Raw genomic sequence first — 17,500 nt, forward strand, 5'->3', positions numbered from 1 at the left:
TATCTATCTATCTATCTATCTATCTATCTATCTATCTATCTGTCTATCTATCTATCTATCTATCTGTCTATCTATCTATCTATCTATCTATCTATCTGTCTATCTGTCTATCTATCTATCTATCTATCTATCTATCTATCTATCTATCTATCTATCTATCTATCTATCTATCTATCTATCTATCTATCTATCTATCGATCTATCTATCTATCTATCTATCTATCTATCTATCTATCTATCTATCTATCTATCTATCTGTCTATCTATCTATCTATCTATCTATCTATCTATCCATCTACCTATATATATACATATAAATATATGTGGCTTCCATCTGGGTGCAGCTCATGCCGCTGATGGAGCACAGCGCGGGTCACGAGTCTCGCCGGAGAACGGGAGCTCTGCCGGTTTCTGGAACTGTTGTGTTCTGCTCCATCTCTTTTCAACTCCTCCTTCATCTCCCTCCGACGCTCCCTCCATCACAGGTGGGGAAGTGGAGCGTGGCCGGGGGTCTGAACATCACCGAGGCTCCCAAGAGGAAGGGGATGAACATCACGGACTCGCTGGCCAACCGCTCGCTGGTCGTCTCCACCATCCTGGTACGGCGCCTCCCTCCACCTCCCGCTGCTGGTTTTTAGTTTTGATTGTTCTGAATGAACAGGAGACGGAGAACAAATGAAATGATCATATGATGTGAGATATTGAACTGACTGTACGTCAACTTGAAATCTCCTTCCGTCGCCATTTCCAACGGTGGTCGATCAAAAGTCTCTTTTTGCGGAGAAGCACGTGACCCCCCGCGTCCCCTTTCACACACGTGGCGTTGAGATGCAGACAAACGCAGCATATCGCCGCTTGTCTCTGGACACCGCGCCCAACCCCGCCCAACCCCTCCCAACCCCGCCTTCACGCAGCGCTCCACCTGGGATCCTGCCGCTACGGCGGCGTGGGGTAGCGACGCTGTCGGGAAGAGCGTGCTCAATGTCCGCCCGGTGGCAGACATCTTAATTCCTCTCTGCAAAGAAAATCATTTGAATGAGGAATCGGAAGCGTGAGTGGAAACCAGGCGTCACAACAATGTGGGGAATTATAATTAATATTTAATAATGTGCAAATATGTTCAACGAACCAAACATTTTGGCAGTAATCCCACATCACATCTGGATGTTTCTCCTGAGATTGGGAGAGGTTGTTTCTGACACAACAACAAACGCTACATCAGCTTAAACCTAAAACCTTCATCTTCGTCGTCTGCTGAATCGGGAGGTCCAGGTTCTGCAGGGGAACCGGTCGCCGTACGCCACCAGACCACGGCCCGACCAGCTGGGTCGTGGATTGTTCAGGCCGGATTTTTGCTCCAAATCCGGTCGCAACCTCTGCTTGCGAGAGGAAAAACCTTCCCCCGCCGATGTGGACGACACGGCCCCCAATTTGGAGCCTTGTGCTCCATCCGGCCCGGCGGGCGTTTCCTTTGACGCGGCCTCCTCTGATGCTCCCACGAGCCAGGAGCAACCTGTCCACCTGTCCTGCTTCTGCCGGGATCCCCCCTTCCGTCCCAAAACGGTTTCCCGTAAATCTCTCGTATTTTTAACCTTTCGAGAAAATCCTTCGTAAAAAGTTGGCGGTGCCGTTGGCGGCAGGACAGAGCCACCTCAGCTCCAGACCAAACCAATAAAAACACTGTGTTTTTGTGGTGGATGTTTTTATTTTTCTCCGTTCCCTAATTGAGTGACTCAAAAAAAAAAGTCCCGTGCGCAACGCGGCGACCTTCTCGGTCGCTCTCTCACGTGGTTCCCCCGGTGGATCTAGGTGAGCACGTCCCCAAATACTTCATCTGGCGCTGCCTCCACCTTCTGGGATGCATTTCCCTTGACGTGGCTTTTTGATTTAAGGGTCTTTATGGATCCATTAGCATCAGGTCGTAAACCCGCTCCCTGTTGGACTTCTGGGGAGCGTTTGGCTCTAATATCATCATCTCCTCAAACATAACGACGTTGCATCAAACTGGTTCCAGCCGCGCGTGAACGCAGCGTCTGACAGTTTCATGGCGATAACTTCTCGGAGGAGATTAAGACGCGTAATGTGTTTTTTTTCCCCTTACATTAATTGTTTGCACTCCATTGGCTGTGATGTCCCCCGCCCCCGCCCCGCCCCTCCCTCGGCGTTTCTGTTGTGTACACCCATGCTGCGACTGCGGCGCTAAAACCTTAAAAAGGCTTTGATTAGAGTCCAACGCTCGGGGAATCGCTGGATCCGCAGCAGAGACAGATGGTAATGGTTTTTTTTGGGGGGGGGGGGGGTTTTACTTCCCTTCACAGGAAGAACTTTCCGATCAAGTTAACAGGACGACTTGGAGAAAGTCGGCTTCTCTTTGTAGATACTTTCCATCGAGTATTCAGCGCTAATGACTTACTTTCTCATTTTGATGCCCCTCTGCGTCCGGATCCATATTATTGAACAAGTTGATCGTCTGAATGATTCCCACATTAAGACGCATCATCTGTGGCGTGAAGCCGTTCTTCCAGCGCCAAGTTCTTGAGGAGCCATTACGGGTTCAAGTGTTATTAGTGTTTAGGTTTTCGCCAGATGAGCTCCTATTCAGAGGAATGTCCAACAAATGGGACGACTAATTGAGGGATTGATTTTCTTACAATTATTACTTTGTTATGATTAGACTTGACGAATCTGTTTGCACAAGGTATTTGCCATGAACATCAAATAGGCCAATAACAGCTTTTCACCACAGTAATAAATGGTGTCTGCATGTTTTTAAAAAGCCCTTGAAAATAATATCATATAAAATTGCATCATAATAAGACCGATGGTAAGAGTAATTGTATGAATGGTAAAAATAATCATTATACCTTTAATTGTTTTTTGGTGAAAATACCACTCACATTCTGCATTCTAGCCATTCTAACATGGCTCTATACCATCCTGTTCCAAAATGGGATGTTTCGGTGGGAGGAGCCTCCCCCCGGAGGCCCCTGGCTCTGTGAGCCAATGGGGTTTGAGCATGGCTTCCGGGTTCCGTTTTATTAACTCTGTAACGTTCACTTATTTCACCTCATCAATCCACCAAAATATGTTTCTGAACAAATTTGAGATGAAATAATCAATCCAGTTTCTGAATATTCATCAGATCTACGAGGCCTTTAAAAGGTTGGTCTCCTGTGTTACCGCGCTCCAGCCTTGTGGAGACACGGACACTGCACCGCGACGCACCGGGACTCTCTCACGTGGGGATTTTTGGTTTCATGTAAACGTGGGAAAATAAAATACATTTAATAAAATAAACACATTGAGAATAAAAACACTTATTTTATTGTTTGGAGAAACGCCCAGTGGATCACGCATCCTAGCCCACTGTCTATCCACCGCGTACTTTGCAGAATTATTTTTTAAATACTTCCATTTCCGTAGTCTGCAGTTCAGTTGGTATTAATTCCTCTTTCTTTTCAAAGGTTTGTTTGTTGAGTTACTCAGATGGGGCCGGTTCTGATTGTACTGCGTCTCAAAGCTACGTAGTACTGAGACACAGAACCACAACAAGCTGACGGGGTTGCCTCACTCCGCAGTGTGTTAGTTCCATCAGAGACCCACATGTATGTGCACAAGCTGTGAAAAAGTGAGTTTTGCGCGATCGGTCTCCTTTCATGTTTTAAAACGTCTCAGCGCTTCCTGTACGTAAAGGGAAAGCTCAGCATTCCTCCATATTTAAACGCGTCGCCGCTCGGCGAACTCCGCTCCGCTGTCACTTCCTGTTAAACGCAACAGCGACTTATCAGCGGCGCATCGCTTTGCCTCAATTAGGAAACAAATTGGAAAGGCTGACCTCACCGCGGGTTTTCATTTGATGGTGCTGGGTGTGCGCAGGAGGAGCCATACGTCATGCTTAAGAAGTCTGACAAGGCCCTGGTGGGCAACGACCGCTTCGAGGGCTTCTGCATCGACCTGCTGACGGAGCTGGCCTCCATCCTGGGCTTCTCCTACGAGATCCGCCTGGTGCCCGACGGCAAGTACGGCTCCCAGGACGACAAGGGCCAGTGGAACGGCATGATCCGAGAGCTCATCGAACACGTGAGTCCTACAATTCAGGGTTTTTCAATGTTTCAAAGTCCACTTCAAATGCAAGAGTAATGGACACTAGCTCTTGAGTTGCAAGATCAAAATTACAAGGCTGTACTTATCCATCTAAAACGTCAGTTTCCAGACTGAATAACAACTCTGTATTTATCAGAACAAGATCGAGTTTCACACCGAAAGTGAGAACTACCGGTACAATGAAAGGTTGGACTGTTTTTTGAGATCCGGTTCTTGACAGAGTGGTTCAGGTTCTTCCGACTCTTTGTTCTGTCGCTTCAGTTGCTGTGACGCACGGCGAGCCAGGGAGCACCCAAGAAAGGAATTCTCCCAAGAAGGATTCCATATGAATGACGGCAAATGCCTCGACATGTTTTGGCCTCGGACTTTCATTTTGCGTCACCGTTACAAGCCATAAGAATGAGCTGGGTTTGTCGCGGTGGTTTTGTGAGTGTGCCGTGGCAGGAGGGAGGTTGGAGACACTGGAGTAATATCTCTATGATTCCATGGCGGGTGTTTTATGTCACTGCGTTAAAATAAACGCGACGCGTAATCTTCCCAAAAGAAAGGTGTGTTGACACAGCGGTCAGGGAGGGAGGGAGGGAGTCACCTGGTGGCGCTTCTCACCCTGGCTGCACATCATCCTCCTCGTTCCAGGCTGCTCGCTAGAACACATCCAGAGGGAAAATTCATTTGTCATTATTCTTGAGCTAGTGTCTAGTTTAGTCACGGAGCCGTGTAATAACCTCCAAAAATGACGGACGGATCCCAGTTTCACTGTTTCACAGAATAGAGACAGGAAAGAATATCTTACAATACAAATACGGATCTCAGATTGGAGTGCCAGCGACTAATCAAACGGTATCAAATGGCCGGTCCCTGACGTGGGAAGGGTCCGCCAAGGTTCGGCCCTGTCGGAGGTCCATGGGACGCTCTCCCGGTCAGGTGTCAGCGTTGGGTCCCGGGCGTTACCTAACCGCCCCGCGGCGCTACCGCTCTCCTCCGCCGCCGGCCCCGTCGTGTCAGCGCTCGGCTTTCTCCGGAGACTCGTAGTAGCTTAAGTGGCATTTAGAGGTGGCGTCCGCGTGGCCCGAAGGCGCCGGGAGAGGTGAGCTGCCTGCGCGGCTCCATCCCGCCCTCGCAGCTCGCTGCCAGGTCCGGGCTGATAGCTCTAACCTTGAGGGGAACAAATGGATTAGCGGAAGCAGGGAGCCGCAGATGGAGACGGAGCATCCACCGTAAACAACTGCACAGGTACGCTCATGTTCACTCTGGAGAGAGGGGAGCGTGATGGGTGGCCGTGAAGGGTCCAAACATTCTAAAACAACTGACAACGTGGAGGGAAAAAAAAATGTTACTGTCCCTCTATGATGGTTTTTAAGTGCAAAGGTAAAAAAACTCACCGCAGAATCACTACACGCCGATCAAGCGGCCCCACTGCGGTGCTGATTTGGGCCGTCGACCGCGGTAAAAGTCCATTTCCACCCGGTGAGCAGCGAGCGCTGCTCAACGGCTGTGGCAGCCCTGACCTTGGCTCCCGCCTCACAATGTCAAAGTTAATCAGGGCTTGAGGAGGCGTTCACTTCTCGAAACCATTAAGGACATTATGACATTGCCAATTCACAAAATACTTTAAGGAAGTTCAAAAATGCCGATGGCGTCGTACATGCATGACTTCTATTTGACAGCATACCTTTACAGATGTATATTTAATGGATTGTGAAGTTATGTACAGTAGTCTGTTTCTCTAGTAAACACAGTACACAGTGAACCCCTGATTAAATTAAGCCAAAAGTTGTTTCCCTTTGTTGTAAATTGTGACACTTCCGACCGCTTTCCCTCTCCGAAAAAAAGAAAAAAGAAGAAATAAATGTGCCACTTTTTGAGATATTGCTTTTACGGCCCCTTATCGCATGGCCGGGGACGCATCGCAGCCACTCTCTGGGTTTGGAGCTCAGCTCTATTTAGTGCTCCAGTGCCTCCCTCAGCCCTTTCCTGATAGATAAGCTGATCTAGATGCAGCACAGCTGAAACATTAACTCCGGGCCTAGGAGCCCAGGAGCCAAGGAGCCCAGAGGCCAGGATTAAAACCACTACTAATAACACTAATACTGTGTAGCTCCCCCTCGTGTCCCCAAAACAGCTCTGACTCATGGAGGCATGGACTCCACCAGACTCTGAAGGTGTCCTGTGGTATCTGGCACCAAGACGTTAGCAGCAGATCCTTTAAGTCCTGGAAGTTGGAGGTGGGGCCCCCATGGATCGGGCTTGTTGTTCCAGCACATCCCACAGATGCTCCATGGGATCGGACCCTAACCCCACCCATCTACATGATGTAGAAGACCTCCACCTTCTTCCATTGCTCCATGGTCCAATTGTGACGCTGACGTGTCCATTGTAGGTGCTTTCAGGGGTGGACAGGGGTCAGCATGGACACTGTGAGCTCCCATACGCAGCAAGCTGCCATGCACTGTGTGTTCTACACCTTTCTATCACAGCACCATTCACTTTTTACCACTTTGTGCTACAGTAGTTCTTCTGTGGCATCGAACCAGACAGACTAGACTTCACTCCCCACGTGCATCAATGAGTTTTGGGCCCCGTGACCCTGTTGCCGGTTCACCGGTCGTCCTTCCTTGGACACTTTCAGTAGTAGTAGTAACCACTGCACAGCGGGAACAGCCACAAGACCTGTGCTTGTGGAGATGCTCTGACCCAGTCGTCCAGCATCACAATGTGCTCCTTGTCAAAGTGGCTCAGATCCTTACGCTGCTTCGACACATCAACTTCAACAACTGACTCTTCACCTGCTGCCTCATTTAATTATAATATATAACAATATACACTGTATATAATAACAATATATAACACTATATATAATAATAATAATAATAATATATAACAGTATAAATAATATTAATAACATATAACAGTATATATACAATAATAAAAATATGAAACAGTATATATATATATAATAACATATAACAGTATATATATATAATATATAACACTATATACACTATATAATAATATCTAACAGTATATATATAATAATAATATATTACACTATATATAAAATAATAATATATAACCCTATATACTGTATATAATAATATATAACACTATATATATAATAATATTATATAACACTATATACAGTATATAATAATAATATATAACTCTGTTCACTTGTATTTTGTAATCCAGAAACTAGAAATTGCAAAACTCTGAGTTTCCTCAAAATGTTGAGCGATGAGTCTGACAATGCTTCATACACAACTCAATATACAACTTTATATATTACTTCATATATAACTTGATACCGTCTCTTCTCACAATAAGCCACTTGTAGCACATTTCGCACTGCATATCCATCTATATCGTCATAGATCTTCAGAAATGAATTCAATGTTTCCTCCTAACTTTGGAGTCGGGACAGAACACCAACTTGCGGTTGCAGAGTCCTCACCTTCCTCTTTGTTTCTTTGGTCTGACTGAAGTGTCACTGGACATTGTTTCAAAAAACAAGTGCATTAGCTAGAAAGGAAGGACCTCCAAATAAGGGCATCTACGTCACTGACAGAGAAGGTGGACCTCCAAATAAGGGCATGATTCCCTTTAATTACCCTTTTTTGTGGACAATCATTTCATTGCTTGGTTTCCCATATTCCTTCAAACGTCTGGTTGAAATGGCTTCAATGATATTGTTTAGAATATAATTTCACAAATTCAAGGTTATGTTTAAAGCCGTTTCAGCATCCAGTGATGGGTCTCTTGGTCTCTGGGACTAAAACAGATTGGGGATCACACTCTGCATAATTCAGTGTATGAAAATATCTGCATAAATCTTCCACATTGTGTAAACTGTAAACTCTATACGGTATAAAGGCGCAGAGAGAAGGGCAAAATTAATGGTGACTGTCAAAGTTATTTATTTGTTCAATTTGTTTCCATAACTGCTTTTTATGAAGCCTTGAGCCTTGCGCTCCTTGGCTGCCGTTGCAGCGCTGCTGTAATCAGCGCAGGAACAGGAGCGAAGCGTGGGCGACGTCTGGAAGCAAAGTGACCGCACGCTCGTCCCATCAGCCCACGCCGCCACATACAACCCGTGCATCCCCTGCATCCCGTGCATCCCAGAAATCACAGAAATCCCATAAATCACAGTTTGGCTGCGGAGGAGAAGAAGGACAGTGGCTTCACCTCCTCACTCTGCTCTGGAGTTCACTAATACTAATATATCAGACAGACAGACAGACAGACAGGCAGACAGGCAGGCAGACAGACAGACAGACAGACAGACAGATAGATAGATAGATAGATAGATAGATAGAGAGAAGATGAGACAGACAGAGAGAGACAGAGAGAGAGACAGAGAAGATAGAGAGACAGAAGGAGAGACAGACACAGAGAGAGACAGAGAGAGAGACAGAGAGAGAGACAGAGAAGAGAGAGAGACAGAAGGAGGACATCTCCTCGTCCTCTCGGTGTCTCAGCTCAATATTTAATTCCGTTTCATCTTTATTTAAAACCAAATCAAATTGCAGCGGTGGACAAAGTACTCAGAGTTTAAGTACAAATACCTTTCTACTGAAGTAAAAGTATTCATGTCCTGTACACGCTGGGATGCTCATGCAGATCCTGATTTTAATTTACAATAAAATAAAACATAGATTTATTATGATTTGAAATATAAATTTGAACCTGATTGAACTAAAATGAATAAATAAATGAACTTTAGAAATGTGCTAAAAACAAGGATATTCGTTGAGATGTGGCCCCTGGCAGGGGCCAGCAGGTGAGGCTGGTGTATGGACCGCCTCCAGGTCCCCGTGGCGGACCCCGCCGCCGGCCCCTCCAGCCGAGCGGCAGCTTGAGGAGCGCTGTGTTAAAATGTAAATAGTTAATGAGGCCACAGCGTCTCGGCGGGCGGCCATGTTGGATTCCCTCCTCCTCCTCGTGTTCCGCCGCCGCAGGTGCAGCGCCGCTGACCTGGATGTGGTGAGCAGCGGGGGGCCCCGCCAAGCCTCGGGGCCCGGACGACTGTGTATGGAAGTACTACGATGTCCTTTGTAGGGGGACAGGTGGACCCAACTGGCGACCCGCGGGCCAAGTGGGACCAATGTGTTAATGTAGACCCCTCCTTAGAATCCATTTAGGGTTAGCGATGATGGGAGGATGGAGGGTTGGATGGAGGGATGGAGTGAGGGATGGATGGTTGGATGGTTGGAGGGATGGATGGGTGGATGGATGGATGGACAGATATAGGAATGGAGGGTTGACAGATGGAGGGATGGACGGATGGATGGATGAAGGGATAGATGGAGGGATGGATGAATGGATGGGCGGATGCAGGGATGGAGGAGTGACAGATGGATGGATGGATGGGTGGGTGGATAGATGGATGGATGGAGGAGTTACAGATGGATGAATGGATGGATGGAGGGGTTACAGATGGATGGATGGATAGATGGAGGGAGGGATGGAGGTATGGTTGGATGGATGGATGCCGGAAGCGTAAAGTTCAGATATTCATATTATTGCGTACTACATACTACATACTATGTACTACATAATACATACTATGTACTACATACCACATACTATGTACTACATAGTATGTCATATGTACTAATACTACATACTACATACTACATACTATGTACTACATACTACATACTATGGACTACATACAACATACTACAAACTATGTACTACATACTACATACTATATTCTAGGTACTACATACTATGTACTACATACTATGTGATACATACTACATACTATGTACTATATACGATATACTACATCCTACATACTATGAACTACATACTACATACTACATACTATGTACTACATACTACATCATATGTATTACATACTACATACTACATACTATAAACTACATACTACATTCTACATACTGCATACTGCATACTACGTACTACATACTATATACTACTTACTACATACTACATACGATGTACTACTAAATACATACTATGTACTACACAAGACTACGCTGTACACTCCTAGACTGTACTATATTGTCCAATAGCTGCTCCACTTCCTTTCAGTGGGTTGAGGATGGACCTCCAGGAAGCCTTGGGCTCCAGGTTGTGGTGGTGTGGGCTCAGTGGACCTCTCCCGCTTCAGGAGCCTGCTCCACACCTTCTTCATTTGGCTTTTTTTCAGACATTGATTTTTTTTCCGCTTGGATTCTTGAAGCCATTGAAGTCAACAACTCAACCGCAGAGCACCGGGTCAGAACGGGGCCCGGGGCTCCAGACCACCTTTCACTGATCTGCTGCTTTCTGTGCAGAGGGCGGACCTGGCGGTGGCTCCCCTCACCATCACCTACCTGCGGGAGAAGGTGGTGGACTTCTCCAAGCCCTTCATGAGCATGGGCATCAGCATCCTGTACCGCAAGCCCAACACCACAGGCAGCGGCTTCTTCTCCTTCCTCAGCCCCATGACGCCTGACATCTGGCTCTACATCCTGCTGGCCTACCTGGGCGTCAGCTGCGTGCTCTTCGTCATCGCCCGGTAAGTCCTTCAGCGGGGTTTCCAGAAACTGGAAGCCCTTAGCCCTCACCCCTCAGCCCTCTGCCCCTTAGCCCTAGCCCTCACCCCTTAGCCCTCACCCCTTAGCCCTCACCCCTTAGCCCTTAGCCCTTACCCCTTAGCCCTCACCCCTTAGCCCTTAGCCCTCACCCCTTAGCCCTTAGCCCTCACCCCTGAGCCCTCACCCCTTAGCCCTTAGCCCTTATCCCTTAGCCCTCAGCCCTCAGCTCTCACCCTTCAGCCCTCAGCCCTCACCCCTTCGCCCTTAGCCCTCAGCCCTCACCCCTCAGCCCTCACCCCTTAGCCCTCACCCCTTAGCCCTTAGCTCTTACCCCTTAGCCCTCAGCCCTCACCCCTTAGCCCTCACCCCTTGCCCCTCAGCCCTCAGCCCTCACCCCTCAGCCTTCAACCCTCAGCCCTCACCCCTTAGCCCTCACCCCTTAGCCCTTAGCCCTTACCCCTTAGCCCTCACCCCCTAGCCCTTAGCCCTCACCCCTGAGCCCTCACCCCTTAGCCCTTAGCCCTTACCCCTTAGCCCTCAGCCCTCAGCTCTCACCCTTCAGCCCTCAGCCCTCACCCATTCACCCTTAGCCCTTAGCCCTCAGCCCTCACCCCTCAGCCCTCAACCTTAGCCCTCACCCCTTAGCCCTTAGCTCTTACCCCTTAGCCCTCAGCCCTCACCCTTTAGCCCTCACCCCTTGCCCCTCAGCCCTCAGCCCTCACCCCTCAGCCCTCACCCCTTAGCCCTCACCCCTTAGCCCTCACCCCTTGCCCCTCAGCCCTCAGCCCTCACCCCTCAGCCCTCACCCCTTAGCCCTCAGCCTTCAACCCTCAGCCCTCAGCCCTCAGCCCTCACCCCTCAGCCCTCACCCCTCAGCCCTCACCCCTTAGCCCTCACCCCTTAGCCCTCAGCCTTCAACCCTCAGCCCTCAGCCCTCAGTCCTCACCCCTCAGCCCTCACCCCTTAGCCCTCAGCCTTCAACCCTCAGCCCTCAGCCCTCAGCCCTCACCCGCCCTCTTGACGTCTCTCAACCCAAAGCAGAGCGATGACTTCCTGGGACATTTCACTTAAATGTATCTTCAATCTCAGTACTTGTCATGTTTGTTGATCATCATGTTTTTCCACCAAGTATATTTTCATGATGCAAGGAATGTGTGGTGGTGAGATTCAGTACAAACAATAAGCATAAGATAAAGAGTTACAGTCTGAAAAATATACAAGTAAAATGAACAAAAGTAATTAAATAAAAAATTGCCAAATACACTGAAATAGCTCAAGAATTCAGAACAGAAATAGGTAAATAATATAGAAATAATATATACAAAGTAAGATTTATCTACTCAACGGATAAATGGTTGGTAATATATATGAGGTACCTGGTACTAGCTGTCACTTCCTGTTTTTCAACCTCTTCTTTAAATAACTTACCTGGAAGGACATGAATAAATTAGTTGATATTGAAACGCCTTGGGCTAAAAACGAACCACATTTTATTTCAGCAGCTTCTATTCAAAGTCAACAAAGAACGTGAAACCCTGGAACCCTGAAAGCAGCTCGGCGTCATTATCCAATAATGCTGTTTTTTTCAGTCTGAAACTGTGTTTTTTTGTGTTCCTTTTTGGCCTCGCGCTCTAGAACCAGAGTTTTTGTGCGAATATCCTGCGACACAAAAAGGGAAAGCGGTTGGTGCGATTGGTGTCGTTGTGTGGATTTCCTGCGGTTTGGGTGGAGGGGACGCAGCTGCAGCTTGAATCGCACCCACACCAGGAACGCTGCATTTTTTGGGAGTTAATTTGAACAGAAAGATGCAGCAGAGCGGAGATGAAAAAAAAATAACAACAAGCAAAGTGATTAATATATTAATAATCTTTCATGATAAGAGTCTCATTGTGTGGCAACTAAATAAAAAGGAAATACATTTTTATCATATTCAATTATGTTTTCATTCATTCTTAATTATTTTTTGATGTTCTTATTTCAGATAGGTGGATCGATATATCGATATATAGATATTTTACAATAAATACATTTAACAATAAATATGTGAAACTATACAAAACTTATAATGCATCATTTTTTGTAGACTTCACCTTCACATGTATTTTATATACTTTATTAAGGCCTCTGGGAAAATGTGTTCATCACTATCATTACTATCATCAGTACATGAATCATTATCATCACTATCATTACTATCATCAGTACATGAATCAGTATCATCACTATCATTACTATCATCAGTACATGAATCAGTATCATCACTATCATTACTATCATCAGTACATGAATCAGTATCATCACTATCATTACTATCATCAGTACATGAATCAGTATCATCACTATCATTACTATCATCAGTACATGAATCAGTATCATCACTATCATCAGTTTCCTTAGTAACATGGTTAATTATCAGGTTAGTTAGGTACCGGTTATACAGGTTAGTTAGGTAGAGGTTAAGTATACAGGTTAGTTAGGTACAGGTTAAGTATACAGGTTAGTTAGGTACAGGTTAAGTATACAGGTTAGTTAGGTACAGGTTAAGTATACAGGTTAGTTAGGTACAGGTTAAGTATACAGGTTAGTTAGGTACAGGTTAAGCATACAGGTTAGTTAGGTACAGGTTAAGTATACAGGTTAGTTAGGTACAGGTTAAGTATACAGGTTAGTTAGGTACAGGTTAAGCATACAGGTTAGTTAGGTACAGGTTAAGTATACAGGTTAGTTAGGTACAGGTTAAGTATACAGGTTAGTTAGGTAGAGGTTAAGTATACAGGTTAGTTAGGTACAGGTTAAGTATACAGGTTAGTTAGGTACAGGTTAAGCATACAGGTTAGTTAGGTACAGGTTAAGCATACAGGTTAGTTAGGTACAGGTTAAGTATACAGGTTAGTTAGGTACAGGTTAAGTATACAGGTTAGTTAGGTACAGGTTAAGTATACAGGTTAGTTAGGTACAGGTTAAGCATACAGGTTAGTTAGGTACAGGTTAAGCATACAGGTTAGTTAGGTACAGGTTAAGTATACAGGTTAGTTAGGTACAGGTTAAGCATACAGGTTAGTTAGGTACAGGTTAAGTATACAGGTTAGTTAGGTACAGGTTAAGTATACAGGTTAGTTAGGTACAGGTTAAGTATACAGGTTAGTTAGGTACAGGTTAAGTATACAGGTTAGTTAGGTACAGGTTAAGTATACAGGTTAGTTAGGTACAGGTTAAGTATACAGGTTAGTTAGGTACAGGTTAAGTATACAGGTTAGTCAGTCTCAGTGACATCAGCATATTACTGAAAGTTGATTCCATGTTTGCGTATGATCTCTCCAAGTGGTAGCAAGTAGATACTAAACAACAAGGGGCCCTGTACAAAGCCCTGTGGGGCCCCACACTCCACGTTCTCCTGGCAGTCAGCAGCACAGTGTGCATCACTTGGAGATAGTTGTGAGTGAAGGATGATTGACAAGTTTTGTCATCGCTTGTTGTGCTCTGATAGGATCTCAGAAGTCCAGAGGTATTCATTTCCTGGAAGGCACTGTACATACATACATATATACATTTATGAGGGGTGTCGTGAATCCAATTTCAAATAGAAAATCGATGGAAATGAGCGCTCAATTTCAAACTAAATTGCAAGCAGGTTCACGATTCTCCCCGTATTTTTGTGGGTGACATTATCTGACACGGTCGCCATATTGGTGCGGTTAAGATCCGCCGGTAAACAAACGCGGCGTGCGCTGAGGGGAGTCGACTGCGGCCCCGCCCCCCTCCCAACCCGCTCTCACGACATTTGGTTCAGGGTTGGAAGAGCTGCCGTCGACTCCGCGGAGGGTCCGCTGCGCCGCGCCCTCCCACCAGGCACGAGGGCTGCAGGAACAAAATTCCCATAGAATGAGGATAATACAAAAAAATTAAATAACAAAAAGGTTCAGTAGATGTCAGCTCATCCAGTCCGTTGCACAGTGAACGCACGGTAGAGGGAAATATTCCTGGTAACTTGTTTGAAGTGCACGGCGGCAGAGACGCACGACGCCCCACGTCTCCCTCTCCTCCGGCGTTTCACCGTGTACAAGGGGAGGCAGCTGAGCCTTTGACCAGAAGCTCCAGCTGTTCCACAGCTGTGGCGGTGAAAGAGGGAAATAAACCCGAGCACCGACCGAATGTCCCCTGGTGTCAGAGGTTCCCAACCGCCGGCGGCTTGTTTTCAGGAGCGACCTGTGATCTGCTACGTAGCCGAGAGCAGCAGGAAACGGAGTAAATTAAGTTCATGTAGAGTTTTTATTTGCTTTGTGTTGGAGGGAAGATGGCTGTGATGGAGCTGCAGGTAGTAAGTGTCCTTTCAGCTCCAGCCTCCCCTTCTGGCAAAAACACCATCCATGTCTTTGAGCTTGTTTTGGTGAGTAACTTTAAAGTAGTGTAATTAGTAACTTATTGTTTACAATTCTCAAGCCTTGTTTTGCTAAAGCTCTTCAATGGTTAGGTGTGTTGTTTAAGTATTCTCATATTTTTGTCATTATTAATTATTATTATTCAAATGAAAGTAACTTATTGAGAAACAGGTGTTTTTCTTACAAATGGAGACTTGATATTCTAACCTGACTTAGTCGTCAGTGCTGGAAAAAATGTTTCAATCGAAAATAGAATCGTGGATATGGAGAATCGTGAGACCCCTAATATACATACATGTACATACAATACATACATGTACTGTACTTACAATACATACATGTAAATACAATACATCCATGTACTGTACTTACAATACATACATGTCTTTTACGGATTCACTTCTCTGTACTGGTAAAAAATCTGTCTCTCTCTCCGTCTGTCTCTCTCTCTCCCTGTCTCTCTCCCTCTCTCCTGCAGGTTCAGCCCCTATGAGTGGTACGACGCCCACCCCTGCAACCCCGGCTCTGACGTGGTGGAGAACAACTTCACGCTGCTCAACAGCTTCTGGTTCGGAGTGGGCTCCTTGATGCAGCAAGGTACAACACCACCACATCCCTCTATCCGTGCCTCCATACCTCCACCCATCCTTCCGTTCATCCACCCATCCCTCCCTCCATCCTACCACAACACCGTCCCTCCATCCCACCACCCCACCATCCCTCCCTCCACGGTCATCCATCCCTCCCTCCATCCCAACTTCACGCAGCCCAGCAGCTTCTGCTTGTGAATGGGCTCCTCGATGCAGCGAAGGTAGAACAAAACTACACCTCCATCTCTCCATCCCCCACCCCTCCCTCCATCCATCCCCCACCCCTCCCTCCATCCATCCCCCACCCCTCCCTCTATCCCGACAGCTTCTGGACTCCCTAATGTGACAAGGTAAAACAATACTGCACCTTATCCCTCCATCCCTCCCTCCCTCCTCCCTCCCTCTGCTGCTGACAAGCTCCCTGGTTTCCATCCTCTGTTTGAGGAGACTCACCTGTCAGCGCTCCCTCTCCCCGTCTCTCTCTCTCTCTCTCCCGCTCTCGCCCCGTCTCTCTCTCTCCCGCTCTCTCCTGTCTCTCTCTCTCTCCCGCTCTCTCCCCGTCTCTCTCTCTCTCCCGCTCTCTCCCCGTCTCTCTCTCTCTCGCACTCTCTCCCCGTCTCTCTCTTCCGCTCTCTCCCCGTCTCTCTCTCTCTCCCGCTTTCTCCCCGTCTCTCTCTCTCCCGCTCTCTCCTGTCTCTCTCTCTCTCCCACTCTCTCCCCGTCTCTCTCTCCCGCTCTCGCCCCGTCTCTCTCTCTCTCCCGCTCTCTCTCCGTCTCTCTCTCTCTCTCTCCCGCTCTCTCCCCGTCTCTCTCTCTCTCTCCGTCTCTCTCTGTCTCTCTCTCCCGCTCTCTCCCCGTCTCTCTCTCTCTCCCGCTCTCTCCCCGTCTCTCTCTCTCTCGCACTCTCTCCCGTCTCTCTCTTCCGCTCTCTCCCCGTCTCTCTCTCTCTCCCGCTTTCTCCCCGTCTCTCTCTCTCTCCCACCCCGTCTCTCTCTCTCTCCCGCTCTCTCCCCGTCTCTCTCTCTCTCTCTCCCGCTCTCTCCCCGTCTCTCTCTCTCTCTCCCACTCTCTCCCCGTCTCTCTCTCCCGCTCTCGCCCCGTCTCTCTCTCTCTCCCGCTCTCTCTCCGTCTCTCTCTCTCTCTCTCCCGCTCTCTCCCCGTCTCTCTCTCTCTCCCGCTCTCTCCCCGTCTCTCTCTCTCTCCCTCTCTGCCCGTCTCTCTCTCCCTCCTTCCGTCTTTGGCTGCTGTCACTTCTCTTTGTTTAAAAGGAGGAGTGCAGGTGTGCAGCTTGTCAGGGATCGACAGGTGAGGAAGGGAAACATGGCAGCGTTTGTTTCCCGTCCTAACGCACTCGGCATCTCTGTGATTGTCACCGGCAGAAAGGCTTAGTCGCGGTACACGGCTGACAAATGCCAGCTGTCGGCCGTGCGGCGTGCACGTGCACGTCACACATGCACGTGCACGGATGACTCGCCGCGCCCTGCATCTGAGCGGCAGCGCGGCCGTCCTCCTGCGCGGTGACGCGTTTGAAGCCGTTGCTTCATAGTCTCCAGGAAGGAGGTGGAGAAGGTTCAGAGCCGACGCCGATGTTCAGAAACGGACGGTTGCAAGTGACTGACGATAAGATAAGATATTATAAGATAAGAAGAAGACTTTATTCCCCAGGTCCCCAGGGGGAGATGCAGAGGAATATTGCAAAAAAGTAAAAAATGAGACAAAAAATAGTATAATAGTTAAATATATATATATATATATATATATATATATATATATATATATATATATATATATATATATATATATATAATTGATGTGATTTTTTTTTATTAAAAATAAATAAATAGATAAAATAAATATAGTGCTTTTTAAATTGAATTAAATT

General features: G+C 46.9%; 1 protein-coding gene across 1 annotated transcript in view; it reads left to right on the forward strand.

Moving 5' to 3' along the window:
• grik3 (glutamate ionotropic receptor kainate type subunit 3) overlaps positions 1–17,500 on the forward strand; it is a gene marked incomplete at both ends in the record, with an annotated part of 106,166 nt that overhangs the window by 78,292 nt on the left and 10,374 nt on the right. Inside the window, 4 exons of the mRNA XM_080005771.1 lie at positions 486–599; positions 3,877–4,080; positions 10,407–10,630; positions 15,507–15,625. Coding sequence (XP_079861897.1) covers positions 486–599; positions 3,877–4,080; positions 10,407–10,630; positions 15,507–15,625 — 661 coding nt within the window. The remainder of the gene's footprint in view (positions 1–485; positions 600–3,876; positions 4,081–10,406; positions 10,631–15,506; positions 15,626–17,500) is intronic.

This window comes from Zeus faber (assembly GCF_960531495.2).
Source record: "Zeus faber genome assembly, chromosome: 8".
In the NCBI taxonomy this organism is placed as follows: domain Eukaryota; kingdom Metazoa; phylum Chordata; class Actinopteri; order Zeiformes; family Zeidae; genus Zeus; species Zeus faber.